This window comes from Phoca vitulina, unplaced genomic scaffold (genome assembly GCF_004348235.1).
Source record: "Phoca vitulina isolate PV1807 unplaced genomic scaffold, GSC_HSeal_1.0 scaffold6, whole genome shotgun sequence".
Taxonomy (NCBI): domain Eukaryota; kingdom Metazoa; phylum Chordata; class Mammalia; order Carnivora; family Phocidae; genus Phoca; species Phoca vitulina.
In genome coordinates, this window is record NW_022589709.1 from 62,262,691 (window position 1) to 62,289,445 (window position 26,755).

The following is a 26,755-nucleotide window of genomic DNA, read 5'->3' on the forward strand; positions in this document are numbered from 1 at the left end:
AACCACACTGGAATGCTCCCTAGCTTTCACCGAAAAGCAGTTACTCCTCAGGCATTCACTAATCGGTTTCAAAATCTGGAAAGCCTAGATTTGAATTTATCATATAAACTAAGCAATGGCTCTAAACCGTGGTGAAATTACTTATCCTATTATGTTGGGAGATGTAAGGTGGCATTCCCCAGAAATTTCTCCACAATGACCTCCAAAGCAGAGCCTTTGGAATCTTATTTCTGACTGTGCACAAAAACACTTGCAAATGACTTAGAGCATCATTTTAAATGTGACTTAAGCATGTGATTCAAGAATCATGAGGGTGGGTGGAGAAGAGGTCCACAGAGATGACTACTTGCATCAGAGATATAGATAGGACAGTGTTCTGAGTCCATAGAGCAGGTAATTTTTAGTATTTGCAATAAATTTGGTTTCAATGGTGGAACGATGGGCTAGGTTCTCTATTGCTGAACAAAGATTTACTGTGATTCCAAGTACCCTGAATCTGTAGACCCACTCAATCTATCTAGCACCCTGCAAGGAGTATTACCACTGTTGCTTAATAACAGTGGTCAAACTAACCTTACAATGGAACTCAAAATAGAAAGAAACTTCTAACTATGGCTATGTCTGCTCACAGAGAGTTAGGTATCCATATAAAAAAAATTTTTTTTAAAGATTTTAAGTAATCTCCACACCCAACATGGGGCTTGAATTCACAACCCAGAGATAAAGAGTTGCATGGTCTACCAACTGAGCCAGTCTGGCACCCCCATATCAAAACCTTTGAAAAAAATTCTGAGAGGTAACACCTTGTTCTTATGAACCGAGTGAGCACAGCTCAGAGCAGCAAGGCTCTTGCAATGGGAGCCCAGCCTCTCCCTAAAAAAAAAAAAAAAACAAAAAAAAAAACAGGGTTTACACACTGGAAAGCAAAATACATGACTCAGCTCAGAGAGAAAGTTAAGTGTTTAAAATTTTAGGAAAAAAACACATTATGTAATACTTGAGAATTTAAGAATTTTCCCCATGACAAAGCTGTAATTAAATCCTATTTAACTGTTTCCTCTAATGACATCCATTTTAATTAGGTTTTAATAGACTGGCAGCCACAACCTATAGTTTTATGAAGCAAAGTAAAATTATAGTCTAGGAAGACATTTAAGGAAAGAGACCTATCAACACAGATGAGAGGTTACAATATATCCCCTCATCCCTAAAGACCCCCATGGTAATTAAGTGTGCTGAACAGACAGCCATTAGGGCTAACAGTAGGTGTGCTCGCCACCAATCAGCACTGGGTTATTCTTTAAAATCTAAGGGTTATTGCTGTGATCTGCTTTCTAGAAAATTTGCATGTCATGGAATAAAGAATGCAACTAAAGAGGTGTGGGTTCTATAGCTCCACCAAATCTGCAGCTTCTGTCCCTGCAATGGGCTTTCTGTCTTAAGATTTTAAGGCATACACTTTCTTATACTCAACATGATACAACAACACTCATTCTGAGAAGTCTGCTCTATGTTTCAGAAAATGAACATCGCACAGAAAAAGTAAAATTAATGTATGAAAAACAGATTCATGTAGAAGAATAATGCATCTGCAAATGAGATGCACTGAACAGGATCTTAATAGTGTGCATCTGTATCTATTTCATACTACATTATGAAAATCAGGGAATAAATCACGAAAATTAACTCAGACCAAATGAGTATCAGAGGCACTTATTTTAGAAAAGAAGAACTGAGCATCATCAATCCCTTTGTTAGCCAGAGGATGGGGAAAGGAATCTGGCCTGTTGCTACTTCAAAGAAGTTTGTATATACTTATTCGAAAGAGAGACAAAGTTATATGAATATATATTATTTTTAAAACTAGTTTTGAAACATCAACACTTAAATTTTAATAAATCACATATACTCTGTAAGTTGAAAATTTTGGGGAGAGGAATATCTGATCCTCTCAAAAATACAATTTTGTAACCATGCCAACAATCTGATGCCTCCAAATCCCTCTGCCAAGAAGCAGAGTTACTTGGCTGAGATACTTTTACTTGTACATTCTCATCAGAATAAGGCTTTCATGCCAGGAATCTTTTTTTTTTTTTTTCCTGGTGTATTGGCCATTGCCAGAAATGGACCCATCGAATTCACCAGTGCTAAGGAGTTAAGCATCTGAGATTTAATTTAACAGTTTCAGCTTTATTAAGCTGTCACAGAGCGGCCCCACTTTGATAACAGTAGCTGCTCCAATTATGGCTTGGTTTAGGGTTGACAAGTATAATGATTCATTCGTGGCACATGAGAAGCAATAAAAGGTTGTTTTGCATTACAGCTTTAAAAATGTGGGCACTTTTTTCATTTAATTTGTCACTTAGCTTTTGCTAAGAGGACATTTAAATTGCAGTAAAAGGCAAATGGGGCTTTTAGTTTAAATGTAATCCCCATATTTAAATGATCTGTAATGGTGCAGTGTTGGAGTGGGAACACTATTGTCTCACAGTGGGTCCTGATGGTGACATGTGACATTTGTATTCAGGTCCTGTATTATCCATGTGGCTAAAGGGCTTCCAATTTCATTTCACAGCCAGAAGCCTGCAGAAAACACCAATTAACTTGCAGATCCCATTTGCCGACAAAACTCAGCCTCTTCTCAATGTCTGGCATCTGGCAGTGCTCAGCATTTAATTCCAAAGCAGAGCCTTGAAGCAATGTGAGCCCTGTGCAGGGGCACAAAGTCAAAATCTCCCATTTTATTAAGAAGCAAAATCATTTCCTTTTGTAGTCCAGAAGCAACTTTTAGTTAATTTTTTGGTGAATGAATATTAAGATACAATAGCTATTATTACTTCTACGTGGGATTCTTCGCAAAACTTAGATTCCATTAAAATGGTTACTGACCTTTGCTTGCCATCAGAGTACACAAGAGAATTTATAACAGTCTAGTAATGATTGGGGGCGGGGGAGGAGGGAAGGGATGATTTGTGAAGAAAGAAAATACAGGGCAAAAAGATATATTCATCCTAGACTGAAATCAAAGAAGCCTGGCCCATAATCAGAAAGCAGTTCATCAGAGGGTATAACTAGAATCAGCTGGTGGAAACTTCCACCTAATGAGAATTTATACTTTTGATTGAGAGTTGAGGTACATAATTTTCAAAACCAACTTGGAAAAGTGAGATGGGGCTAATGGATTAAATATGAACACTCTAAGTTTTATTTAACTATATCACTTGTACTTTTTTGGTAACCAAAAAAAGCAGTCAGCACTTTCTTCCTAATTAGTTATTTGTAATCCTAAGTTCCTCCAAGTACCAAAGCTCTTTAAATTTTATTCATTTAATATTAATCCAATATTTTTTCTTTAAATGATTCCCTTCATTATAGTTTTTTTAAATGGTAGACCTTTCCAATGTCATAAATCAAATAGTCAATTCAATATTTACTACAGAATTACAAAACTGAGGAGGGTTTACCTAGGAAAGTGTTATCATTCAGTATTCTATAAAAATATGTTTAAACATATGCATTACACTTGTCCAAACTACCACACTGTGCTCCCAAACACTCTTCCAATATATTGAAACAATCTACTATAGTTATGGACTGATTTAAATTTTGATGGGGGTAAAGGCCACTAACCATTAATTCAGGTGACCAAGTAATTACAAGATACTTAATAAAAATACCAGGAGAAAAGGCCAACAAATATCTAACACTTGGCAAGTAGCAGACATTTATGATTAAAAAAAAAAAAAAGAGTTGTCATCCACAGCAAGTTTCTGAACACACATCCTATTAATGGCAAAGAGGAAACTCTGATGTCCAATTCTTTACCAACTTGCGGCATACCCCTAGATTAGTCAACATGATCTTTTGGAAGTATCCTAAACTTCCCTGGAGTTCAATTTCCTTATCCATAAAACAGTTCAACTCAAAGGTCCCTTCCAATTATTACAATCATGTGGTATATGCACAAACAACAGTTTCTCTTCATCTAGACTTGACATGGGATCAATCAGCAGGATATGGTCTATTATCAGCCAAGAGTGAAAGAAGGGGAAGGTATGAAGAGTTCTACTATTCAATTTCAATGAAACTAGGATCTTCTAGTAAACATATCCAGAACATAAAATTAATACAGGCATTGACAGAACATTTGTCAAAAATTCCATCTGTCATATTCTTAATAGAAAGACAATTTAACAAATGCATTATTTGTTAATTCCCTAGCAATAAACATTGGATAAAAATAATCATCCCCCCAAATTTCCCAGTGAACCTGACTAGTGGATTTCCCATTTTTTCAACCACCTGCTATATTTATATCTTTATTACAGAGATTTGGGAAGCAATAAAAATTATAGTTTATCTTTTCCATTCTGACAATCAACAGCTCATCTAAGTCTGTAACAGCCAAAAAATAAATGTTCAAACTACTTTTGACACTTTCAATGTACTCAAAGGGGGAAAAGAGCCAAATTTTAGCTCAACTGATTACAATATTATTCCAGAAATGAGTAACCAGCTCTACTATACAAAATACCTATTTTAAAATAATACGGCTTCTTTTTTCAAATATTTAAAGGGAGAGTCCTGTGCTTGCTTTCCTCAAGATCCGACAATTTCTCCCAAACCCTCCCAAGATTTTTTCCTGCAAATGCCAGCCCAAGCCCTCCTACTTCTAACCAGTGTCTAATGGCAATAAGTTCATATATGAGCAGCTCTCCCTTCAACAACACTCCGACCATGCGCTTTCAACATTTAACCATGATCTTTACCCATACACAACTCAATGGCAATCTGTCAGGAAATTTATATTTACCCAGCTCATCCCAGAGCTGCCTATATTTGTCAGTCATCGCAGTGCCTTGTTGCCTCCAAAGTGACAGACGAGGGTCAGCCATGAATTGCTCTGTTATCAACGTCAACATGCGGGCCCCATTAGAGTCCCTCATCTTCAACATCTCCCGCACCTGGTGGGGAAAAAACAGACCTTCAGAAAAGTGTTCAAAACTGCACAGCAATACAGCAACAGACCACTTTCTTTCTTTCTCTGGGGTCCGAGGCAGTTAATTCTTGATACCAGCCCTCTTTGGCAAAGAAAAGTTGTGAAAAACTGGTCTCTATCCTAAATGGCAATTTAATCAGAGAATTAACTGTTAATTTCGTAAAATCATGTTTCATAATCCAAATGAGGAAAAGAAATTTGGTTAACTTTCCAATTACAAAAAAAAATAAATTTTTTGCCAGCCCACAGAAAAACAATACCAAAATAAACAAGACAAATCATCTGGCACCTTCCTGACTCTTCCAATTGATTATACTTAGGACTAGAGTAGAAGAGCTGAAAGCAGTCTACTGATTAACTCTTTAGGGATCTTCCAAATTGAATGGATAATGTTTTTAATAGTAACATCTGTCTTTCTGTTTTTAAAAAACTGCTTTATTGAGACATAATTCACATACCATACAATTCACCAATTTAAACTGTGCAATGCAATGTTTTTTAGTTTATTTCCAGAGTTGTGAAGTCCTTCAGTTTTTGATGTAAATTAGAATTTCAGTAAGCTCTCACACCAAAGTTTTCTGACAAGAAGAGCAATATCATACTTTTATATTCACCCCAATGGGGCTGTAAGAGGAAATGGGTTGTGCTGCAAGTTAAAGAACTCTCTGGCCCTAACTAAGCGATTCAGGAAGCAGAATTATAACCTGTGACCTAGCGAGCTAACGCAGCCTCTCAAGCTGGAACTTCAAGCTCTGTCCATTACTCTGGAGCCAAATTTTCCAAATTAAAAAAAGGAAGAAAAGAAACACAAGACTAAGTGTCTCTATAGGAAACCCTAAGTAAATCCGTCCATTCCAGAAGTGTGTACTGCTATGTGTTCAACAAACATGAATCCCAGCTGAACACCACACCACCAGTTCTCCCTATAGGAAATTACTAGAGCAAGGTCATAAGCAGCAGAAAAGGAGAGGGGGTCCTTACTCAAGATTCTATGTGAAAGGCAAATCAAAGAGGAAATGGCAGATATTCAATCAGGCAGCCCAAACCTCAAGATCTACTGATCCCGTGTCAGGCCTGTACCCTGAGACAAGTAATGGAAGTCCATCACAGGCTTCAAATGGGAGCCCTGTAAAGAACTCAAAAGCACTTCTACACTGAATCACAAGTGTTGTGCTTCCAGGATTATTTCAGTAATAATCTTAAAAAGTTTTTTTATTTCCAATATGGAAGCACTAAAAAGTCATGAACAGAAGAAGACTGGGAGGAAGAAAGGGAGTTGCCATTTACTGGACATCGCGCTAAAGAGTTTTACAGTTATACTTATCATGTAATCTTCACGATAACCATATAAAATAGGCCAGATTATAATCCCCATTTTATGAAATATAAAAACCATGTTTCAGAGAAGTGAAGTAACTTGCTCAAAGGACAAGAGGAATCGCTGGGATCAGAGCCCAGATCTGTCTTAACTCTAAAAGTTATGCCAAAAAATTAAAAAATAAAAAATAAAGTTATGCCATTTCCAAAATTAGATGATGCTGTTACTTCATATGGCACACATAATGTGTACATCATATACAAGGATAAAAATAGCAGCTATAGGACAGTCTAATACCTCTTTCACTTTGCTTCCACTATGCCAAAGCGTACTATTCGCTAACATGAGAATCTGTGAAATACTTCCTGTGTATCTAAATATACCAAACCTTTAATATTACCACTACATCATGGATGTGATTTACTGTTTATTTTCCTGATAAATTTCTAACCTATTACTCAGCAATAGCAATGACAATAAACACATCACTGTTAAGCATATAAACCACAACTATCAAGCAATACTCAAGTACATCTATAGTCTAATGGTAATTAATTTTCAGATGGCTGACTCTGACGTATCACAAGAGTTTGATGTACCTGTGAATTACCAAAGAATGATTAAATCATGTGTGAAGTAGTTTTAGGGTAAGATGTATTATATTATAATCTAATTTTCAGAAAATTGGCAATTAATATATAGTAAATGGGATAAAATCTTTAATAAGAGGATACCGATTAATCAGAATACACTATTTTCTGGCCATAACCAGTAACGGAATATACTCTAATTCTTCAGAACTAAAAAAAAAATATTTTAATTATTATAAGTACTAGAAAAGCTGTTAAACAAAAGTGTTAATGAGTTATCAAAAGTATCAATCAATTATCTCATCCATTAAAACCAATTTGAATACATTAGTCATAATAGTAGCTATACTCCCATAAAAGACACTGATTTAATATTATTAAAAAAGCATTTTACCCAGTATTCAGAATTGCATTTATGGTACTAAAAGTTCTGTATAAAGCAACAGACACAGTTTCTACCCACACAGAACTTGTAAGGAAGATAACTTTGTTTCTTAGGCCATCAAATTTTGGTGATGAAAATTAACATTTACCAAGGCCAAAATGACATGTTAGACACCATCATCATTTAATCACAACTTGAGGAGATATGTTATCATTAGCTAATTTTATAGATGAGGAAACGGACTTAAATAACTTGCCAAGGTTCATACATTCAATAAGATTTAGAATTTAGATTTAAAGCCAGGGCTTTATGACTCCAAAGTCCATGCTTTTGAAACTAATTTAAATATACTGAATATTATTAAACTAAATCTATAATGTTATATGCATGTATTAACTGTTCAAAAATAATTATGTAAAATTTACAGATTATGGATTGGAACAAGAGATACTTCTCAACCTCAAAAAAAAAAAAAAGCCCTAAATATATGAGAAGCACATTGTAAGGACTGTATTCAAAGTTATGCTCTACTTGAGAACATTAACTAGAAAAAGTAAAAGCTTGAAAAGATGGCATTTTTAATAATATTAAGCTACTTACTTTTGAGTTTTGAAAGGTTTTTCAAAATTGTATAAACTATCACCATTTTAGTAATGGGAACTGAGAGAAACAAAAATGTTCACATCTTGCCTAACGATAGCTAAGTAAGTAAATGCATTACAACATAATAGTTTCTAATTGATTGGTTAACTTAGATGCTCTTCTTTAAAAAAAAAAGAAATGAAAAAGAAGCCTTTATTCTATTGTACACATAATCATATATAGATACTTTCTATATATGTATATATTTAGAATATTTCTTTAAAAAAAAAATCATACCTTCGCAAAGAGCAAATTAAGCTGCTTCCCTGATCCGTGGTACCCGCCCTGGGAAAGGAACAGTTTAACCTGTTCTTGAACCTGCTCTTCATCTAAGTGCCAGCAGTTTTCATCATCTATACTAGCACCTGCTGTTGGATCAGGAGCACCTAGAAATAGAAAGAAAAAATAACACATATGCTAGATAAAAACTCTGTGCTAAAGGGCTCTGATTATAAACTTGAAAAGAATTAAGATTCTGCGCTTTTTGCCTACACACTTTTTAAGCCAATCTCAATTTCAATTATACATACAAATTTATGACTGAAAATAAATATAAAAATCATTCTCTTATTTCTAGGACTTTCTTGATTTGTGCTAAGCTAAAATGCAGATTACTGTAGCACTGAGATATTTTCTTTTTTAAAGATCAGAAACTAAACCTTTGGAGAGGAGTTTACAAGTTCTCTAAAGAATAAAAAAAATCACAAAAATGTCTCATTGTAAATACATGATGTTTATAAAGCTCTACTGTGTAGGATATGTTAGGAAAATGTTTTTCAAAGACATGAGAAAAATGTGAAACCAAGTGAACTGAGTAGAGTATTTTTCTCTTTACTATGTTAATTCAAGAAGCTTTCACTGTTATCTGCTGCTGTATAAACTACATGCTGACATAGTCTTTAGTTGCAGAAAACTGAAGATTAAAAAGGGAAATCAAGCCACACGGGAACAGGCAGTGCAGCTGCTGTACAAAACCAGGTTGTAGTATCACCTTGCCAAACTGCGTAAATATTTTATTGCTGAAGTACACACAAAAGATAACAGCTATGTCATAAGCCCTGTGTGCAGACTACCTTAGAAATTCAAAAATTATCCAGATACTTAGGCAGGTAAAAATTAAGTTTCACTATTTATTTAAAAAATAAAATGATATTTAAGGCCTAAGATTCATAAGGAATATAAAAAAAATTTAAATCTAAAAACCTTTCCTCAATAGTGTTTAATCTCCTTATCAACCCTTAAAAAATACATTTATAAGTCTGGTTTTACATTGCTTTCCTTTTCTTCTAATGATCTGATAAAACAGAATGAATTGGCCAAGGAAACAATCACTAACACCTGCTTAGAACCAGGGTCAATTAGTCCCTAAGAGGAGAGCAGTGAGTCTGTGAATCTCCTTGAAAAGGTGTGCATTCATTCATTCATTCACTGAGCCAACACATTTATTGTCTTCTGCTAGACTTGGGAATGAAATGGTGTGCAAAATAGACAGAATTCCTGTCCCCATATAATTTACCACCAAATTATTTTTGACTAGGACCAACAATAACAAATACAATTTACATCAAGCCCAATATATCTATATATCTGTGTGTTTATGTGATGACATCTACTATCCATTAATCTGAAGCAAAAGTATGATGGAAAAAGACCCTGACTATAAGTGAAAGGGTCTGATATTCTCTATTATATTTTTTAAAAGGGCTTATCATAACTTTTAAAACTGATTTCATAACCCATAATGGGCTGCAACCCACTATATGAGAAACACTATTTTAAGTTGTGAGATAAATATCAATCTAGTAATCACACATATAAATATATGATAATAAATGATAACTGCTCCAAGGAAGAAGCCAAAATGCCAGCAGACTATATCAGAAAGCTCTGACTGGCCCATGTATTGCCAGGGTAAACACACCTTGAGGAAATGGAAACTGAGCTGAGATTTGCCTTAAGTAGATTAGAAGTTAAAGGAAAAAGGAAGAGAAAGGAATTAGTCTGAATGTGAGACTAAGAGCTTAGGCAGAAGTCTCAGGCGGGAAGGAACACAGAACATGGAAGAAATAAAAGATAGCCCACACCCACAGAACTCAAAAGTAGAGGATGAGGAGAAGACAAGTACAAGACAATCCTGGAGAAGGGTTAGACCCTGAGAGCCCTGGCAAATGAGAAGCTTAGTTTTTTTTCTTCCCTAAGCATAACAAATGGGAATTCATAACAAGGTCGTCCGAAGAAGAATGAAACACCCTAGACAGTAAAAGATGTTTTCTCCTAATGTGCATCAATTTCAACATTCCTACAATAGAATATATTCAGCCATGAAAACAAATGTGGAGATTCTCTCTGTACTACAATGGAAAAATATCCAAGATATACTGTTGAATGAAAAAAAAAAAAACAGGCCAAAGAAAAGGATACATAATAAACCCCCTTTTTTATAGTGAAGTTTTAGAAAGAGCCTATGTGTTAGTATTTCCTTACATATGCATAGAATGGGTAACCTCGGTACAGGAGGGAAGAAGGCTCTTCACTGAACACCTTTTTATATTTTTAAAATTTCAGAACCATGTGAATATATTTAAGTACCAAAAAAAAAAAACTCTCAAGTGTAGAAGATAGACTAGGAAGCAAAAATACAAACAAAAACAATGAGAATGATATATATGCATAGTCTGTGCAAAGGATGATGATGGTAGCTTGAAAACATCACTGAGAACAGAAATGGAGAATCTGACAGGAATTTAAGACATAAAAACAATACAACTTGGTAATGAAGTGGGTATGTGAAATCTGGAAGATCAGGGGGTTGAGAGAGACATGGGTTTCTGCGTTCAACAACTGGATGAGATACTGGACAACTCAGAGACACACAGATCAGAGCAGGACCCAGGTTAGAGGGTAGGAGGGGCAGTGTTTAAAAGGTCCTGAGCTCAGTTTCAGACATGGTGAATTTGAAGTACCTTTGAGATAGCCAAGAAGAGGAGAAAGGATTTCAAGTAGGGAACTGGATATTTACAGGAGGCTCTACAGGACAAGAAGAGCATCTAAGACAGAGCCTAAGGAAAGCCAACATTTAAAGACTGGGGAGAGAAATTGAGTAAGGATGGCAATGGGAATGAGTGACCTATTAGGAAGAGCTGGAGAGACTGGTTCTTCCAGAAGTAAGGCAGAAAAAGTTGTTCCAAGTAGGTATTATGCAAGTAGGTCTATATTTAAGCTCCAGAGAGCAAGGATTATAGCTGCCCTGCTCACCACTGCTTCCTGACACCTAATTTTCATCTCAATTAGGAAATCAAATAATGGAAATGGGGAGAAGGAGGGAATCAAGTAATGGAAATGGGGGGAAAGACCTGTGTACATCCCTCCCCTGAGGAAAGGATTCTTATCAAAAAAGAACAATGCTAAAGCATCTTCACATACATTTATCTCATTTTCTCCTCACAATGTCCCCTAGAGGTGAGTAAAGATTATGATCCCTATTCTACAGAAGGAGAAACAAGTTCAGGGTGATTATCCCTTGTCCACAGCCACAATGCCAAATCCAGTCTCCTGGTTCTCTCCACTGCTGAAGAACACATCCCAGAACCTTGGAGCTAAAGTTGAACCATGAAGGTTTCGAGGCAGGCATTGTTAGCCCTAAATCAAACATAAATTAAAGGAAGGATACTGAGATGTTTGTAAGCATTTGTTAGCATGTTTCTCTTTCACGGGAAGATATAGACAGAGACACACAGTGCTGTGAAGAGTCAACCGCCGGGGTTATATCCGTATCCCACAGGGATTGGGAGCCCCTAATCCAGCCCATGCCCTTGATTCTAGAGACAGACACACACAGAGACACACACATGCAAATGCACAAAGACAACTATAGATTCTTTATCTAAATGCATCAGAAGAGACTCTCCAAACAACTCATCTATGTGCTCTCAACTTTCATATTTAAGCTTTTCCTAGTATCTTGCTAAAATCCTTCTGGGAAATCTGACACCTGCCTCCTTAACCTCTTCTTAGGGAAAATTTTGACAAGCTACTGATTATCCACTCTCACTGTTCCTTCTGATGACCTGAGCTAAATAAATTCAATTTCTATCCTCACAGTGGTTATTTCCCCCAATACTCATGATTTGTTGGTTGTTCTCTATTGGGCACTGAGGGCCAGGACCTACAAAGAATCGTGCACCCGAAGGGCTTGGATGGGGACTGACTATATACGGTATAGTAGAAGGCATGCTACAACCCTTCACTGCTTGGGTCACAGCAGCCATGTGAGACTTGACTTTTCTGTTTGCCACATAAATATCCAAGTATTTTAAGTAGATTTCAATTCAGTTTAGAGAAAATTCCAGTCTCCTTGGCCTAAAATGGCAAAGGGGTCAACATCCAGATATTTTACAAAAACTGCAGGATATACTCAACTCATTATTTTTGTCGTACTAAAAGAGAAAAGTGTTAGAAAGAGTAATCCAGGAATCACTTTCATTTGACTTGAATTACACAAGGCATTTTTTCTTAAAATCCAATAGGTTTTAAAACACTGTCATATTTTTAAAAATATGATAAATTTTTACATTTCTTTAATGGATCATTTAATTTACATACATACAGATTTTTGTTCTTGCCCAGGTGGGAAGATATCTAATAGCAAATGTATAAATACATGAACAATGTTTCTCAAGTTTTTAAGAAAACCAAGGGTTTTTTTGTTTATATGCTTTTTGGGGGGGAGGAGTATGGTAAGCTAGTGTTAGAATTAACATATTTCTTCAAGAGTGTGGGGGAAGGAGGAGGCACTGCAGAGGGAAAATGGCCCACAAATAAAATTTTACTGCAAATAATCTAATAAAGTCTACACACATAAGCTGAGAGGATGTGTGGGGTTCCTAATCCTGGATTAGAATTCAGAATACTTCAATTCTAGGCAGAGTTGGGAAAACTATGTGTCATCCAGCAAATCACTTAAGCTCCTCGGACCTCCATTTCCTCAAACCTAAAATTCTATAATGTAGGAATAAAAAATTAACTAGGTGATAGAATTAGAAATCTTTTCATGTGACTGCGTAGAAAACATCCTCACTTAGTAATAAGAATGCGTGCAAAGATTAACTTCTTGGTAAATAAAACATAAATTTACTCTGAACACAACTCAACACTTTAGGAATATGTAATACTATACATTATAAACCAGGAAATTAAATGTCTACAATAATAACCTTCCTAAAACAGCATATTCACTTAGTAAACTTTAATACTGAAATTTAACTATTTAAATCCTAATATGTCTTGGTTACATGCATGGAAGTATTGCCTAAGCCTTGTATAAAATGTAGACTTGCAAAATTTATTTCTACTTGTTAGTGGCTATCTATAAACAAAGACAAACCGTTTCTTGGCATTTAGCTTTGAGAAAGGTAGGCAAAGAAAAACATTATTCGTGTGTTTATGCATTTGCTATTAGATATTCCCCAAGTTGGGCAGGAATCAGAATCTGTATATATAAATTAAATGGTCCATTAAAGAGTTTTAAAACCTATCATATTTTTTACCCTTATTTATATTTATAATTACAAATGCTATAACTCTTACAACTGTATAATTAATCTTTGTGGGCATTTTATTACCAAAGCTTACTTCTTCAAAGTTTCAAGCCTTCAGGGAAAGTGAAATTATCTGGTAAAAAAAAGTCCAACAGTTTAATTGTCTCTCATTCCCAGCTACAGATGTGTGAATTTCATTTACCCTCTTACATAGGAAGAGAGTGAAAGGAGAATTCATGGACATGAAGGACCACTGTCCATGTACTTGACTTCCCCTGTCTGCTACTTGATTTGGTTCTGATTTAGTTTTGATTTATCTCAATGTCAAAACTCCCTTACCCTGGGAGTTCTCAAAATTAAGAGTGTATCAAAATTCTTAAGGCCCACTGTGAAAAAAAAATGGATACCTAGGCACCACTTCAGAAGTACTGAATCAGAATCTTTGCCAGGGGGGTAGGAGAACGATCCCGTATTTGGAGAGGATGTGTAACATGGTGGCACAGTGTGGATCTTCATATTGGAAAGTAGTCAGGCTCCAGAGGCATCAAACAGACACCTCTCCAGTCTACTGAATAAAGCATATTTAAGACACACCAAATGAAATTTCTGTCTCATGTCAAGGAAACAGTTGCTTCTAAGCATTAAGCAGCACCAAACCCTTTTGCAAATTTTAAACTGAGAAACCGAGACACATTCACAACTGGCTTATGCTATGTTTGGTATGTGGAATTATTCACAGCTTTGGGTTCTAATAGGGAACTTAATGCTTTCTTTTCTCTTCTTAATCTGCTGGAAAACAATTCAAACAAAAAAGAAGTGAAAGGCTTTAGTTTACCTCCTCATCTTAACTGTGACCTAACTGCTTTAGGAATACAGTTGTCTAACTAATGCTTTCACCATTTATATTTATGTACAAGTGGGGTTTTTTGGTTAAAATTATCAATTTCAGTCTATAAAGGCAGAATGCAGGCAGGAGATGTCTACACTGTAGAGGTGATTTATTCAGCCTCTTTTAGGAGACCTAGAAGAAGGCCATCTCCTAAAGTTTCAGTGCCCACTGTTAAAGCTAGGATACATTACGTCTGTGACTTACAAAGGCACCCGTATACCTGCCTTACAAGCTGCAGGCAAAATCCTGACCTCAACCACTGGCACCAAGAGGGAAAAGGCAGGGCGGCAAACTTCAGTGATTCATACTCAAAAGAAGCCTTTCTACAGAGAGGACAAGAATTTGAAGACTGCTGAAAAATAACATGCACTGAATAAACACACACTTGAAAAAAGATTTAAATTTTATTCTTCCTTAAACCCTCATTTCAAAGTAGTGGCCAATACCTTCATTTCAATTACAGTATTGTGATAGCTGCAACACTCAGATCCTTCCTCACCTTCCGTTCTCTGTGGTCAACCTATGTAATGCTACTGTGATGCCGGCACTGTCATGTCCTCCCCAGGAGCTGTCGGAAGACAGCCCAGCTTCTTTCTTTAGCTCGGAGGCTACTGACAGACGGAACCCTGGCATGTGCCAGGCTGTGCTCCCCCAGCAAGCCACCTTCCCCTCAGCTAAATGCCAAAGAAGTAAGTAGCACCATCATCAGCACAGATCTCCAGGGAATTCACGTAGACCGTCACAGGGTTTATAGCTCCTCCTCTAAAATTTTCCTCTCATCTGACTTTATTTCTCATTTCTATCATCATTCAACTTAACCTCAAAAGTTCAATAATAAACTATTCATGTACAGAAATAATCACATATTTTATATGGATGAAAAGCAGTAAAGTATTTGTACACTTCCCATGCTCATTTAAAAATGCAGAGTGTAAACAGAGTGCATTAACAGGTAGGTCATTTTCTATAACTTAGCTAAAAATGTATTGCTTGGCACACAAACATAAATATTTAACTGCAAAGTTCTCAGAAAGTCTTATTTTTATATAACCCAACTCTTCAGATTTATTAAAAGAAATCTATTGGAGCGCCTGGGTGGCTCAGTGGGTTAAGCGTCTGCCTTCAGCTCAGGTCGTGATCCCAGGGACCTAGGGTCAAGCCCTGCATCGGGCTCCCTGCTCGGCGGGGAGCCTGCTTCTCCCTTTCCCTCTGCCCGCCACTCCGCCTGCTTGTGCTCTCTCTCTCTCTCTCTCTCTGTCAAATAAATAAAATCTTAAAAAAAAAGAAATCTACTATGTTTGCAAGCTTCAAGAACAGTTTGCTCAGATGATTTTAAAAGACGTTGTTTAAAAAACGGCTTATAAATATTTTCCTCAACACTGCCCTGAAGACTCATGTCAACTAACTCATCACAATGACAGTGATAATAGCAATTCAGATTTACTTCTTTAACCCTCCTGACCTTATGAAACAGGTATTCTTTACTGTCCATGTTTTACAAATAAAATAACCGAGGCCTGAACAGATTCAGTTACTTGCCCCCATTAACAGAGCTGGAGAGCAAAGGTAGTCTCACTTAGGGTTAACTTCTTTTTTGTGTGTGTGTTTAATTATGTCTATTTTGGCATTCTTTGAATTTGTGAAATACTACAGAAACACTGAGAAATTTTAATAAGATAATACAAAAATCATTAAATATCTTTTAGTAGAGATTCTTTAAACAAAACAGGGTATACCACATAGCAGCAAAAACTGATGCATCTCTGAGAACAGATTTTCAAAAATATTATTAAGTGAAAAAAGGGTTGAAAAAAGATATTTACAGTGTGGTATAATTATATAACTTATCAGATATCACACAACCATGTTATATGTTGGTATATATACATACATACATTATACATACATTACATATATGTATATTACATATAACCAGGCTATCTAGATATATATACTGGATGGCTATTTAACAAATTAATGGTACTGGTTGCCTCTTGGGAGGAATAAGGATGTGTGGATGAATATAAAAGCAACCATATCTTTATCAGTTATATTTTATTTCTCAAAAATTACAAAAATATTAAACATGTATCTTAAAATTATAGAAGTATATAAAATTCTACAAAATTACATAATTATTATAAAATGTTCTACTTTTCTGGTGTTTTGAAAATGTTACCATAACAATTATTTTTTTTTTCAGCTTTTAAAAAAAGATTTTATTTATTTATTTATTTATTTATTTGAGAGAGAGAGCCCACAGGCAAGCAGAGGAACGGGTAGAGGGAAGAGGGAGAGAGAGAATCTCAAGCTGACTCCCTGCTGAGCTCGGAGCCCAACATGGGGCTCAACCCACAACCCTGAGACCATGACCTGAGCCGAAGTCAAAAGTCAGATGCTCAACCCACTAAGCCACCCAGGTGCCCCATATCAGCTTTTAATAATATATTTTTTTCCAAGCTGGAGAAAGTATACTAAGGAAACCAGTCTATTATACCACATGCAACATCCCCTCTCCCTTCCTTGTCTTCTAGCATTTTTTTTTTCCAATTCTTTAATACCCATCGCCAGGCTAACCCATCCCCCCACCCCTCTCCTCTCTAGAACTTAGGTTAACTTCTAAGCTCATCAACACTCCGAGTCGTCTCAGTGTGAGAGGTAGGAGAGACCCATTTGTGGGGGAGATGGGAACAAGCTCATGGAGCCAACATGGACAGACAAAGAGCTGGTTAAGGACAGAGGACTGGTGAGGAAACCAATCACAGTTGGTAGTGATCCTTTGTAAAGCATGAGAGTGGGGAGAGTGTCAGCGGTGACTATAGCGTGTGAGGGAAGGCAAGATTTGGAGATGAAAGAGAAAGAATGAAGGGTATTGGGCTAAAAGTTAATTGGCTGTCTCGGTGTTACCCTAGCAAATTCCTCATGGACTAGAGATGTGATTCCTCCAAATTAAGACACTCAAGTTCTAAGACTACTTCTCTTTTGCTGAAGTGAAATGTTTTTCATGTAAAGACAGTCATGTGTACATGATCATGCATTCCATCAATTTTGTAAAAAAAAAAAAAATTTAAATTATCTTAGAGAAACATCTAGTTTTAGTTAAAATGTAAAGTTAAACCTAGTCATTTTTGGAGGGAAATTGGGCAATAATTACTCAAAAATGCATGTACCACTTGTTCTGGCATTTCTACTAAGAATCTATTATTCAAAAATACTTGCACAAATTCACACACACACACACACACACACACACAGGAAAGTCACAGTGGTACTGCATATAGTAGGGAAAAAACAGAAACAACTTCAAAATCATTCAGAAGGTTAATGGTTAAATATACCCATACTATGGAATACTATACAACATTTTTAAAACAGTAATAGACCTGTTTGAACTAACATAAGCTATCCATCATCTATTAAGAGAAAAAAGCAAAATGCAGAAAAATATTTTTAATTGTTTTTTAAAAACTTCATATGTGTGTGCACAAAGAAAGCTGTCTCAAAGAATACAAACCGCACTGTCAGCAGTAGTTGCTTTGTGGGGTAAGAGAGCTGTTGGAGACTAAGGGAGGGAGCTGTTGGGAGAAGGAGCCAATGAGGATTTGTCTTTTTATCTTCATATAATTCTATACTACTATACATTTTTTCAACATACTTTTTTTTAATTGATTTAAATTTTCTCTAAGTTTCACATTGCTGCACTTTAGGACAGCAAATTCAATTCTCTCCTATAGAATATATTTGCGAACTATATTAATCACCAGGAGATCCTACCTTTGTTTCACCAACTGTCAATGCCTGAATATTCTATGATAGAAAGAATATGCTTATAATAACCAAATTATCTCCCTAGGATACTTGTAAAAACTGGTTGCTAATGCAAGCCCAATTACAATGAACATGACCATCCACAGGGAAACAAAAGGAAGAAAGATGTGACATAAGGCCTTCATCAAACAACTCCAACTGTCACCCACTGCTAGATTCGGAACATGCACGTGTACAGGAATAAATCTCCAAGTTCCCACTAAGAACAAAATGGAATGAAAAATGACAGTGTTACTTTTTGTTTAACAAATTCCGAGCACCTACGGCTTCTTAAGTATTGTCCTTAGGGAAGGTACCAAGATACACAAGTCATAGTTTCAGTCCTGATGGAGTTTACAATCAACTAAAAATAAGCTGCACAACAAACACAGGATTGCTGAGTAGGTCTGCTTGTTTGTTTGGAATCTCTAAGAGACCTGAACAGACTGATATATAAGATGGCTGGGACACAGAGGCATTTCGAGGCTAAGTTAAGCAGGAGTAGCAGGCATGAATGGAATTTATGGTGTTGGTTTTATTAGAACCACACTCAAACAAATTGAAATGTCTGATCAAAGAACAACAACAACACAGAAGTGCACACTCGGGTGAACTACAGGAGGTGCATGTGTGCGGCATGACAGGAGTGCCTCGTGCATCTCTGCAGAAGTATCACCACCAAAGTCAGAGAATCAGAGGTGGAAGAGATCTTACATGCCATATGTCAACTGCACCCGACACACGGATATATCCCTTTTACTTCTGTGACTGAAATGGTATTTCTGGGCACATGACACTGAACTCAGGGAGGAGTCTAGCGTACATTTGGGATTGGCCCAAGCTCTAGGAGTGAAAGGGCCACTGCAATGACCACCCCCTCCCCACCGCCGCTGTTCCAAGTCTGGACCAATGCCAGCTTTCTCTCAGTCTGTCCTTCTTTGCAGTAATGTGCCCAGTACAGCCTAGCTCATGGGGGCAAGGGGAGGGGGGTGTCACGAAACCAAAGTGCCCAAGAGAGAAAGGAGAAGAAATACATGCCAGAAAGTCAGAGGAAAGTAAGATAACCTCCAACTCTGATATCATTCATCCCCCAACTGGTTTCTTCTCTCATGAGTATTTCTGGATACCCTAAACATGAGGTAAACTCAGTTATATTGTAGTATTATTATTATACTTGTATACCTTATTAAAATTCTCCTAATGCTGTTAGAGAAGATCATGACTATTTTAAATGAGAAAAAATGAATTTCACCCAAGGTCACTCAGGTAATACATAGTAGAGACAATACTGGACTCAAGGCTTTCAGATTTTAAGTTCAATGTTCTGTCCCTACACCATGATTTACCAATCTATATAATACATCTCTTTTAATAGGAAACATAAAGGACCAGAAAAGGCTGAGTTAACTAGGAGGGTGGACTAGCACTTGGAAATCAGTAAATTTCTAGAAAAGTACTTAGCAAAGACACCAGCATCTTTTTTAAGAATGTGGAAGCTGGGAAGTTTTATTAGAATGTAAAACCAAAAGCAAACAATTTTGCTGGAAAAAAAAATGCAGAACTACAACCAGCAATCTCCTTGGAGGGCCATTAACATCAACTATCTTACAGCCACTATTTACCATACAGTAGTTAGTTTTATAATCTAACCAAAATTATGTGGGGGAAATTTTATGAAAACATAAAGAAATACAAAAAAAGTCTACTGAAAAGGACTTAACTATTACAATAACTAAGGCTATATTTCAACTACCTTTGCTGAATCTCTGACCTTGGATGTCATTAACCCATTCTCCTCAGTTTCTTCCCCTCGAACCTACTACAATTATAAATTTGCAATACCAAGCTGATAAGGAAATTGTTAGGAATAATGTGCCTGAAATTGTCTTGAAAAAGCTTTTAATTCCTCCGGATAAAATTCTTGTAAAAATGACATATTTCAAAATACAGTGACCCTACAGTGCCAACCCCCTATGCAGTCGAAAATCCACATATAACTTTTGACTGCCCAAAAACCTAACTACTAATTGCCTACTGTTGACTAGAAGCCTTACCAATAATGTCAACAGTATCAACATGTAAATTTTATGTATGTATTTTATACTGTACCCTTACCATAAAGTAAGCCAGAGAAAAGAAAATGTTAAGAAAACTTTTAACAGAAAATACATTTACAGTATGATACATATATTTATTGAAAAAAAACCAGGTATAAGTGGACCTGTGCAGTTCAAATCCGTGTTGTTCAAGGGTCAACTGTAAAAAGGAAAAGCAACCAACAGAATTTTAAGAAGTATTAGGATATGTTCACAAGTAAAACGAATAACCAACTGTTACCAATGTAGTTTCTAATTACTTACAAATTATGATTTTCTTCTAAAAAGGCCTTAGATAAGATTAACTTCTTTGGCTTTAAGATACCGATTAAGATAACTGAATCTAAATCCTAGCCTGACTCTATTTATCTAGCCAAGTAAAAGTGATACTTCTCCTTAAGATAAAACTTCACTTTTACCAATCTTTGTGTTCAAGACATCTTTCTTCTCAAAGAAAAAACATACCCAAAAAGACCATACAAAAATGTACTGCTTTAACAGTTTGGAGAATACTTTGGGGGTGTTTGGAGGCAGGTGAGATCATATGGTCAAATAACTGAAGAATATTTCTTAATCCCACCCTCTAGTAAGTCATCAATCTAAGAATTAAAATAAGACCCTCCAAGGAGCAGACTCCCCATTTCGTCACTTAAGGTCATGGCCTGCTTCCTACCTCTCTTCTTTTTACCACTTGTCACACTATGATGGAAGGCAGGAAGGCGGCTCATGTAACTGGCCCATTTCCAGGCTAGGAGCAAATCTCATGATAAATTAAGTGAAGAGGAAGCTGGTGGGATAAACTGCTCAAGTTCACTGCTCTCGTGAAGCCGCTCTCATACAAAAGTTATTTGAAAATCACATTAAGCCTAAAGCTAACCTGTATTCTGTCCTTGCTATTTCCTTAGATAACTTTTTCTTCTAATTTTAGAAAATCTGAAAGAAATACAATGTCACATGAACACTTTCTCACATCCAACTTCAGATTACATTGATTCGTTAGTCTTACTATTTCAATATGGAAGTGAATTTTCGAAGCTGTTAGACAAGAAATTCTGGGGGCTGCTGTTCTTCAAAACAAGGAAGACACATGCAGAACAAACAACTGATTGTTGATGTGGACCTCTGGTTAAACTAAAACTCAGAGACTAATGTAACCCTAATGGATTATAAAAATTCAGAGAAAAAAAAGAAAAGAAAGAGAACACATACAAGTTTGAAGAAATGGTGTATCCTATTCTTCTACCTCCACTGAACAATTTAATAAGAAGCCACAGATAGGCTCCTGAGAAATCTCTGAGATGACTGTGAACTGGCCTGAATTTTCACAAAGCAACAACATTGAGCCAGGTGATAGGACAGAGCAGAAGACTACTTGAAAAAGTCCTTGAGTGCATGTGCTTTTGGTGGGTCAAAGGTACTTCTGTGCCACAGTTGTTTACAACACTGTTATTTAACAATGGCAGACTGTACCAAGTAAAATGCTTTACACACTTTAATAAAGCTGAGTACTAGAAGAAATATAGCTATATGGATGTTCCTCTGACATAAAAACCATTTTAAAAGTATCTTACAGCACCAGGAGACTTGTAAAAGAATGTTCGCAGTAGCTTTATTCAAAACAAGATCCATAAACAGTGGAATGGACAAACAGTGATGTTCTCATAGCTAAAATATTCTAGAGGTGTGCTGTCCATTAAGGTAGCCCCCAGACACATGTGGCTATTAAGCACTTGCACTGTGATGATGCTGTGGTTTGAGATATACTGTAAGTATAAAATAGCAGATTTCAAAGACTTACTATGAAAAAAGAGTATTACGTCAATTCTTTGTTGAATTTATATTTATGAATATTGAGATAAATAAAACATTATTAAAATTAATTTACTTGTTTCTTTTTAAATAGGCTACTAGAATATTTTAAACTATACATGTGGCTCACATTATGTTTCTTTTGGACAGTGCTGCTCTAGAACAATGAAAGTGAATGAACTACAGGTACATGAAACAATAGGCATAAATCTTACAAACATGACTTGAATGAAAGTCAAGTAAAACTAAAACTAGTGTTTAATGATGTCAACAACAAAACACAAACCACCACAGAAGTGATTACCATAAAAACCAGGCAGTGGTTACCATGGGGAAGAGAGAGGAACTTGTGACAGAGAGGGGACATAGGGAACTCTCTCAAGTGCTGAGAATAGTCTATTTCTGGGAGATGGGTGTTGGTTCACTTTATTAATCTACACGTTCATATTTTATGCACTTTTCTATATGTTTTATCTCACAATTTTAAAAGTTTTCAAGAAATAACCTTAAACTTGCTTTCCTTAAACATTTATATTCACCAAAGTAATAAATGACTCTGAAGAAAACTAAAAGAATAGAGTTGAGTGACTGGTCCTATATCTCATCGATATAACCAAAGAAATATAAAAATGTTAGTTAGGCCCAAGAGCTGCTTAGTCAAGATTGTGTTACATTCTTTAATATATTTTTAAATATTTTTAAAATTATGTCTAAATGTTTTTAAAGCACAGCAACCTATAATTTAACCATATTATTTATCCTGTGTTAACATACCCCATGAAATAGGTGGTGGGTGTATTTCTGACAAGTTGCACATATATTCTTGTAAGTCAACATATTTGCAATGCACAAAATAAGCAGCTGATAAATGTGTTTACAAATAAATGAGATAATGTTCCGTGTATAAAAATCCAAAAGAAACCATTTTTGAGATTTCTTATACACAATGATAGTCATCTCCTAAATTCTCTCTGAACAAGTTGTAATATTTTTCTAAGAATAATTTATTTTCTTACTATGAGGCATCCTGTCAGAAATGTCCTGCTTTGGGAGCGCCTGGGTGGCTCAGTTAGTTAAGTGTCCCGACTCTTGATTTCAGCTCAGGTCATGGTATCAGGGTTGTGAGATTGAGCCCCATGTCAGGCTCTGTGCTGGGTGTGGAGTCTGCTTAAGATTCTTTCCCTCTACCTCTGTCCGGCCCTCTCTCTTTCTCTGTCTCTCCCCCTCTCTAAAAAAGGAAGGAAGGAAGGAAGGAAGGAAGGAAGGAAGAAAGGAAAGAAGGGAGAAGAAAGAGAGAGAGAGAGAGAGAGAGAGTGAGAGAGGAAGGAAGGAAGGAAGGAAGGGCGGGGAGGGAGGAAGGGAAGAAGGGAGGAAAAGAAAGAAATGCCCTGCTTTGGAAAATAAATTTTAAAAGAAAATGAAAAAAAAATTCAGAGTATGAGCAAGTCAGTTTACTGATAAAAGCTGACAAAGGTGAATTAAATGACTAAGTACGTGTTTTCCATTACTAGTATCTAATATTTGATGAAATTTTCCCAAATGAAAAAGTGTAAGAGACAAGCTTTAATAAATGACAAGTTTTTCTGAGCGCAAAAGGCTTGGTATCTAGTAGAATACACAAAACACTTCAAAAGAAATGTTTTAGGATGCAAAACTAAACTTAAAAATCTCAGTATGTCAACTATACTTCAGTAATAAAAATAATTTAAATAAAAATAATTTAAAAATCTCTCTTGGCCACTTAAGAGCAATGCTGATGACCTAAATTTACATTTAATTCATTTTTATGCAGAAGAACTGAATTTATAAATGAAAAAGAATAAGAGAAGAAATCTACAGAATGAATGCCTATAACTCACCGTGAACTTGGTTGATTTCTGAATTCTGGGAAAGAATCTCATCTGCTAATTTCTGAGCAGTTGGCAAAACTTCTGTGTGGTGCACTGTGATCAAATACTGTACAAACTTCTGTAGTTGGTCTCTATTCATTTGAAAGAGAGTCTCTGAAATGGGAAGATGCAGTTTGACCTGATCTGGCTTGCGGATGCGGTATAAAGACAGTGCCACAACATGAGCACAATAAAATATGTCCTTGTTTCCACAGCTGCAGGTCACTGAGGTAATCTTGCAACGATCAAAGCTGATGGCCACGTTGCAAACAGTTTCTGGCTCCGATTGTATTGCAGGTTCTGTCACCGTGCCACTCAAGTGGAAACCTGTGTGAGAGAAAGGGAAGAGAGAGTTTAGCTGCTGCCTTCAGATGCTATGAAGTATTTCTAATTCTTTGAAATGTGTAGTACTTGACAGCTGCAAGAATAAAATATGACAGTTTTTATTTTCAAGTAAAAACATTCAGGCCACTCAAACATCCTCCGCACCTCCCCCTCTCCACGTCTTACAGGTAAAAAAAGAAATGGTATTCAACAGACATGCTGAAGTATTTCACGTAGCCATACAAAACCACTTATAGCAATATGCCGCCATCACACCAACAGGAAGTTGTTAGATCACAGCACTCATAAGCCTCAATTACTCTGAATCTGTGGTATACCTGACAAAAATCAGTGGTTTTCTTCCTTTTCTTTTTTAAACTTTTCAAAGTAGAGTAGGCCAGCTTGGTTTTCTGCTCAACAAACTCCCCCCTTCCCTCCACTTTTACTCCAGGCGGCCACTAGCATCCTCCAACCAACAATGCAACTCTGGGGTGGGTCTTTCACACACATTGACCAGATAAATTTTTTTACTGAATAATCCTTTATGTAACATACATGACATATGCCCCAATACAGCAAGGTCCATTAGCAATGTCTACTGATGAAACTGCAAAGCCCACCGGATCTCATATATACCACAGTCTAAGTAGCTCACAATGAGCTGATACAGATGTAAGGTTGTTAAATAAACTTACACACACACAAACACACGAAAACACAAAATCGCCAAGTAGAAAGGGGCCTTACAACTTAAACTTGGAACTACACACAAATCCTCCACACCCTCCCTGACCAACAGGCCATGTGGCCATTGCTTATAATGGTCCAGACATGAGACATGCACCCCACATATGCAACAATTCCCCCCAACCCTTGGACAGCCATAGGAAGAGCTCACAGCCTTCTGAAAATTGCCTCCCACCACACTGCCATCAGTCAGTCCTGGCCTGTATGGCCAGGGGACAAAACCTCCTCCCTACGTCTCTATAAATATGTGGAAAGCTAATCCTAATTTTTTTTTGGGGGGGGGGCACATCCACTCAGTTCCACCTTCTTTCTCTGAGAGCCAAATTCAGGGGTAAGGGCTAAACCTTCAGGAGATCACTTTGGGAACCTCCTGGACACTGATCTACCTCAAGATTTTGGGTACCTGACAGAAACCCAAGCTCCAGAATGAAGCCTCTGGCTCTCTTTCAGCTTTCCACTATCTGTGCTACTTGAATAAAGTTCATTGAGCAGGACACTGTCTTCATTCACAAAGAGAAAGATCTTTACCATGTGGGAAATCTGGGAGGGATGGCAGACATAGGACATGAGAATGACAGCCAAATGATGCCTAAAATTCACATGTGGGGCACTTGAACCCTAGTTACTGTCCTCCCCAAGGGATGATAATCAGGCCAGAGAGTTGGAAGAAATACTACTCACTACTCAAAAGAAATCTTTCAGAGTAATATAATTTCATCCTAATAATTCATATTTAGTAACATAGTGGAAAGAGAAATGTGTGGTAATAATTTTTACCAAATTAATCAATTTAAAAAGAACAATCCCTAAAGTTACTATTAAACTTCATGATAAGAAATTTAGAGAATTGTAATATGATAACCTTTGTTTTTCTTACAAAGAGATGATCTCTGTTTCAGAATGAATATCCCAGTCTCCCTTATCTCTTTCAGTCAAGAAGTTTTTTGAATATGACAATTAAAGATACATAGTGACGTAAAATCGTATTTTAAAAAATTTTTAACGTATTTTCCCATGAGGAAAAAGTCACAGAAGAAGTAAACACCCAAGAAAATTTCAAAAGTGAAGAATAATAAGGGCAAACTTACATTATATACCAGATGTACTATAAGCATACAGTAATTTAAAATCCACGGGACAGGCACAGATTAAGATAGAAAAAAAAAAAAAACAATGGATCGTAAGAGACAATTCAGAAAGTTCTCAAGTATATTCTGTACGTTTAGTGCAAGGGATCTCAACATTTTCCACCTGTCACATACATATATGTGTACAAAGAAACCAGTTATCACTATGGGGAAGGATTTATCATAAATTGACCATTTATAAAATTGATCCTTCCCAGCTTAACACTACTATATCTCTCCTAGTCCACCAAAGTCACCATCTTTGTCTCTCCATGAAAGTGATATTAGAGAACTTCACCAATCACAGGCAAAGCCAAGACAATTGAAGATCCAAGAGTTGAACTAGTTAGTATTTAGTCTATAAGGGTATAACATAACGCGTACTTCAAAACAGACTGATTTAACTACCAAAGAAGAAGCCCTTAAGAAAAGTGATGAATCCCTCAAATAGTTTTACCGAAAACCATTTCAGCTGTGTAAGTCAGAAAGAAGTAAAGTATATTAAATGCTGCTATCATGAAGTTATGCCAAAGGTAAAACTCATTATTCAATTCCATTACAACAAGTATTTATTATTCTCATACAGTCTTTTAAAA

At 36.3% G+C, this 26,755-nt stretch overlaps 1 protein-coding gene across 1 annotated transcript in view; it reads right to left on the reverse strand.

The window, feature by feature from the left end:
* The window catches only part of ZSWIM6 (zinc finger SWIM-type containing 6), a 187,396-nt gene that overhangs the window by 45,560 nt on the left and 115,081 nt on the right, over positions 1-26,755 (reverse strand). The window contains exons 3-5 of the mRNA XM_032404363.1: positions 23,932-24,288; positions 8,172-8,320; positions 4,814-4,964 (exon numbers count right to left, since the gene is read on the reverse strand). Coding sequence (XP_032260254.1) covers positions 4,814-4,964; positions 8,172-8,320; positions 23,932-24,288 — 657 coding nt within the window. The remainder of the gene's footprint in view (positions 1-4,813; positions 4,965-8,171; positions 8,321-23,931; positions 24,289-26,755) is intronic.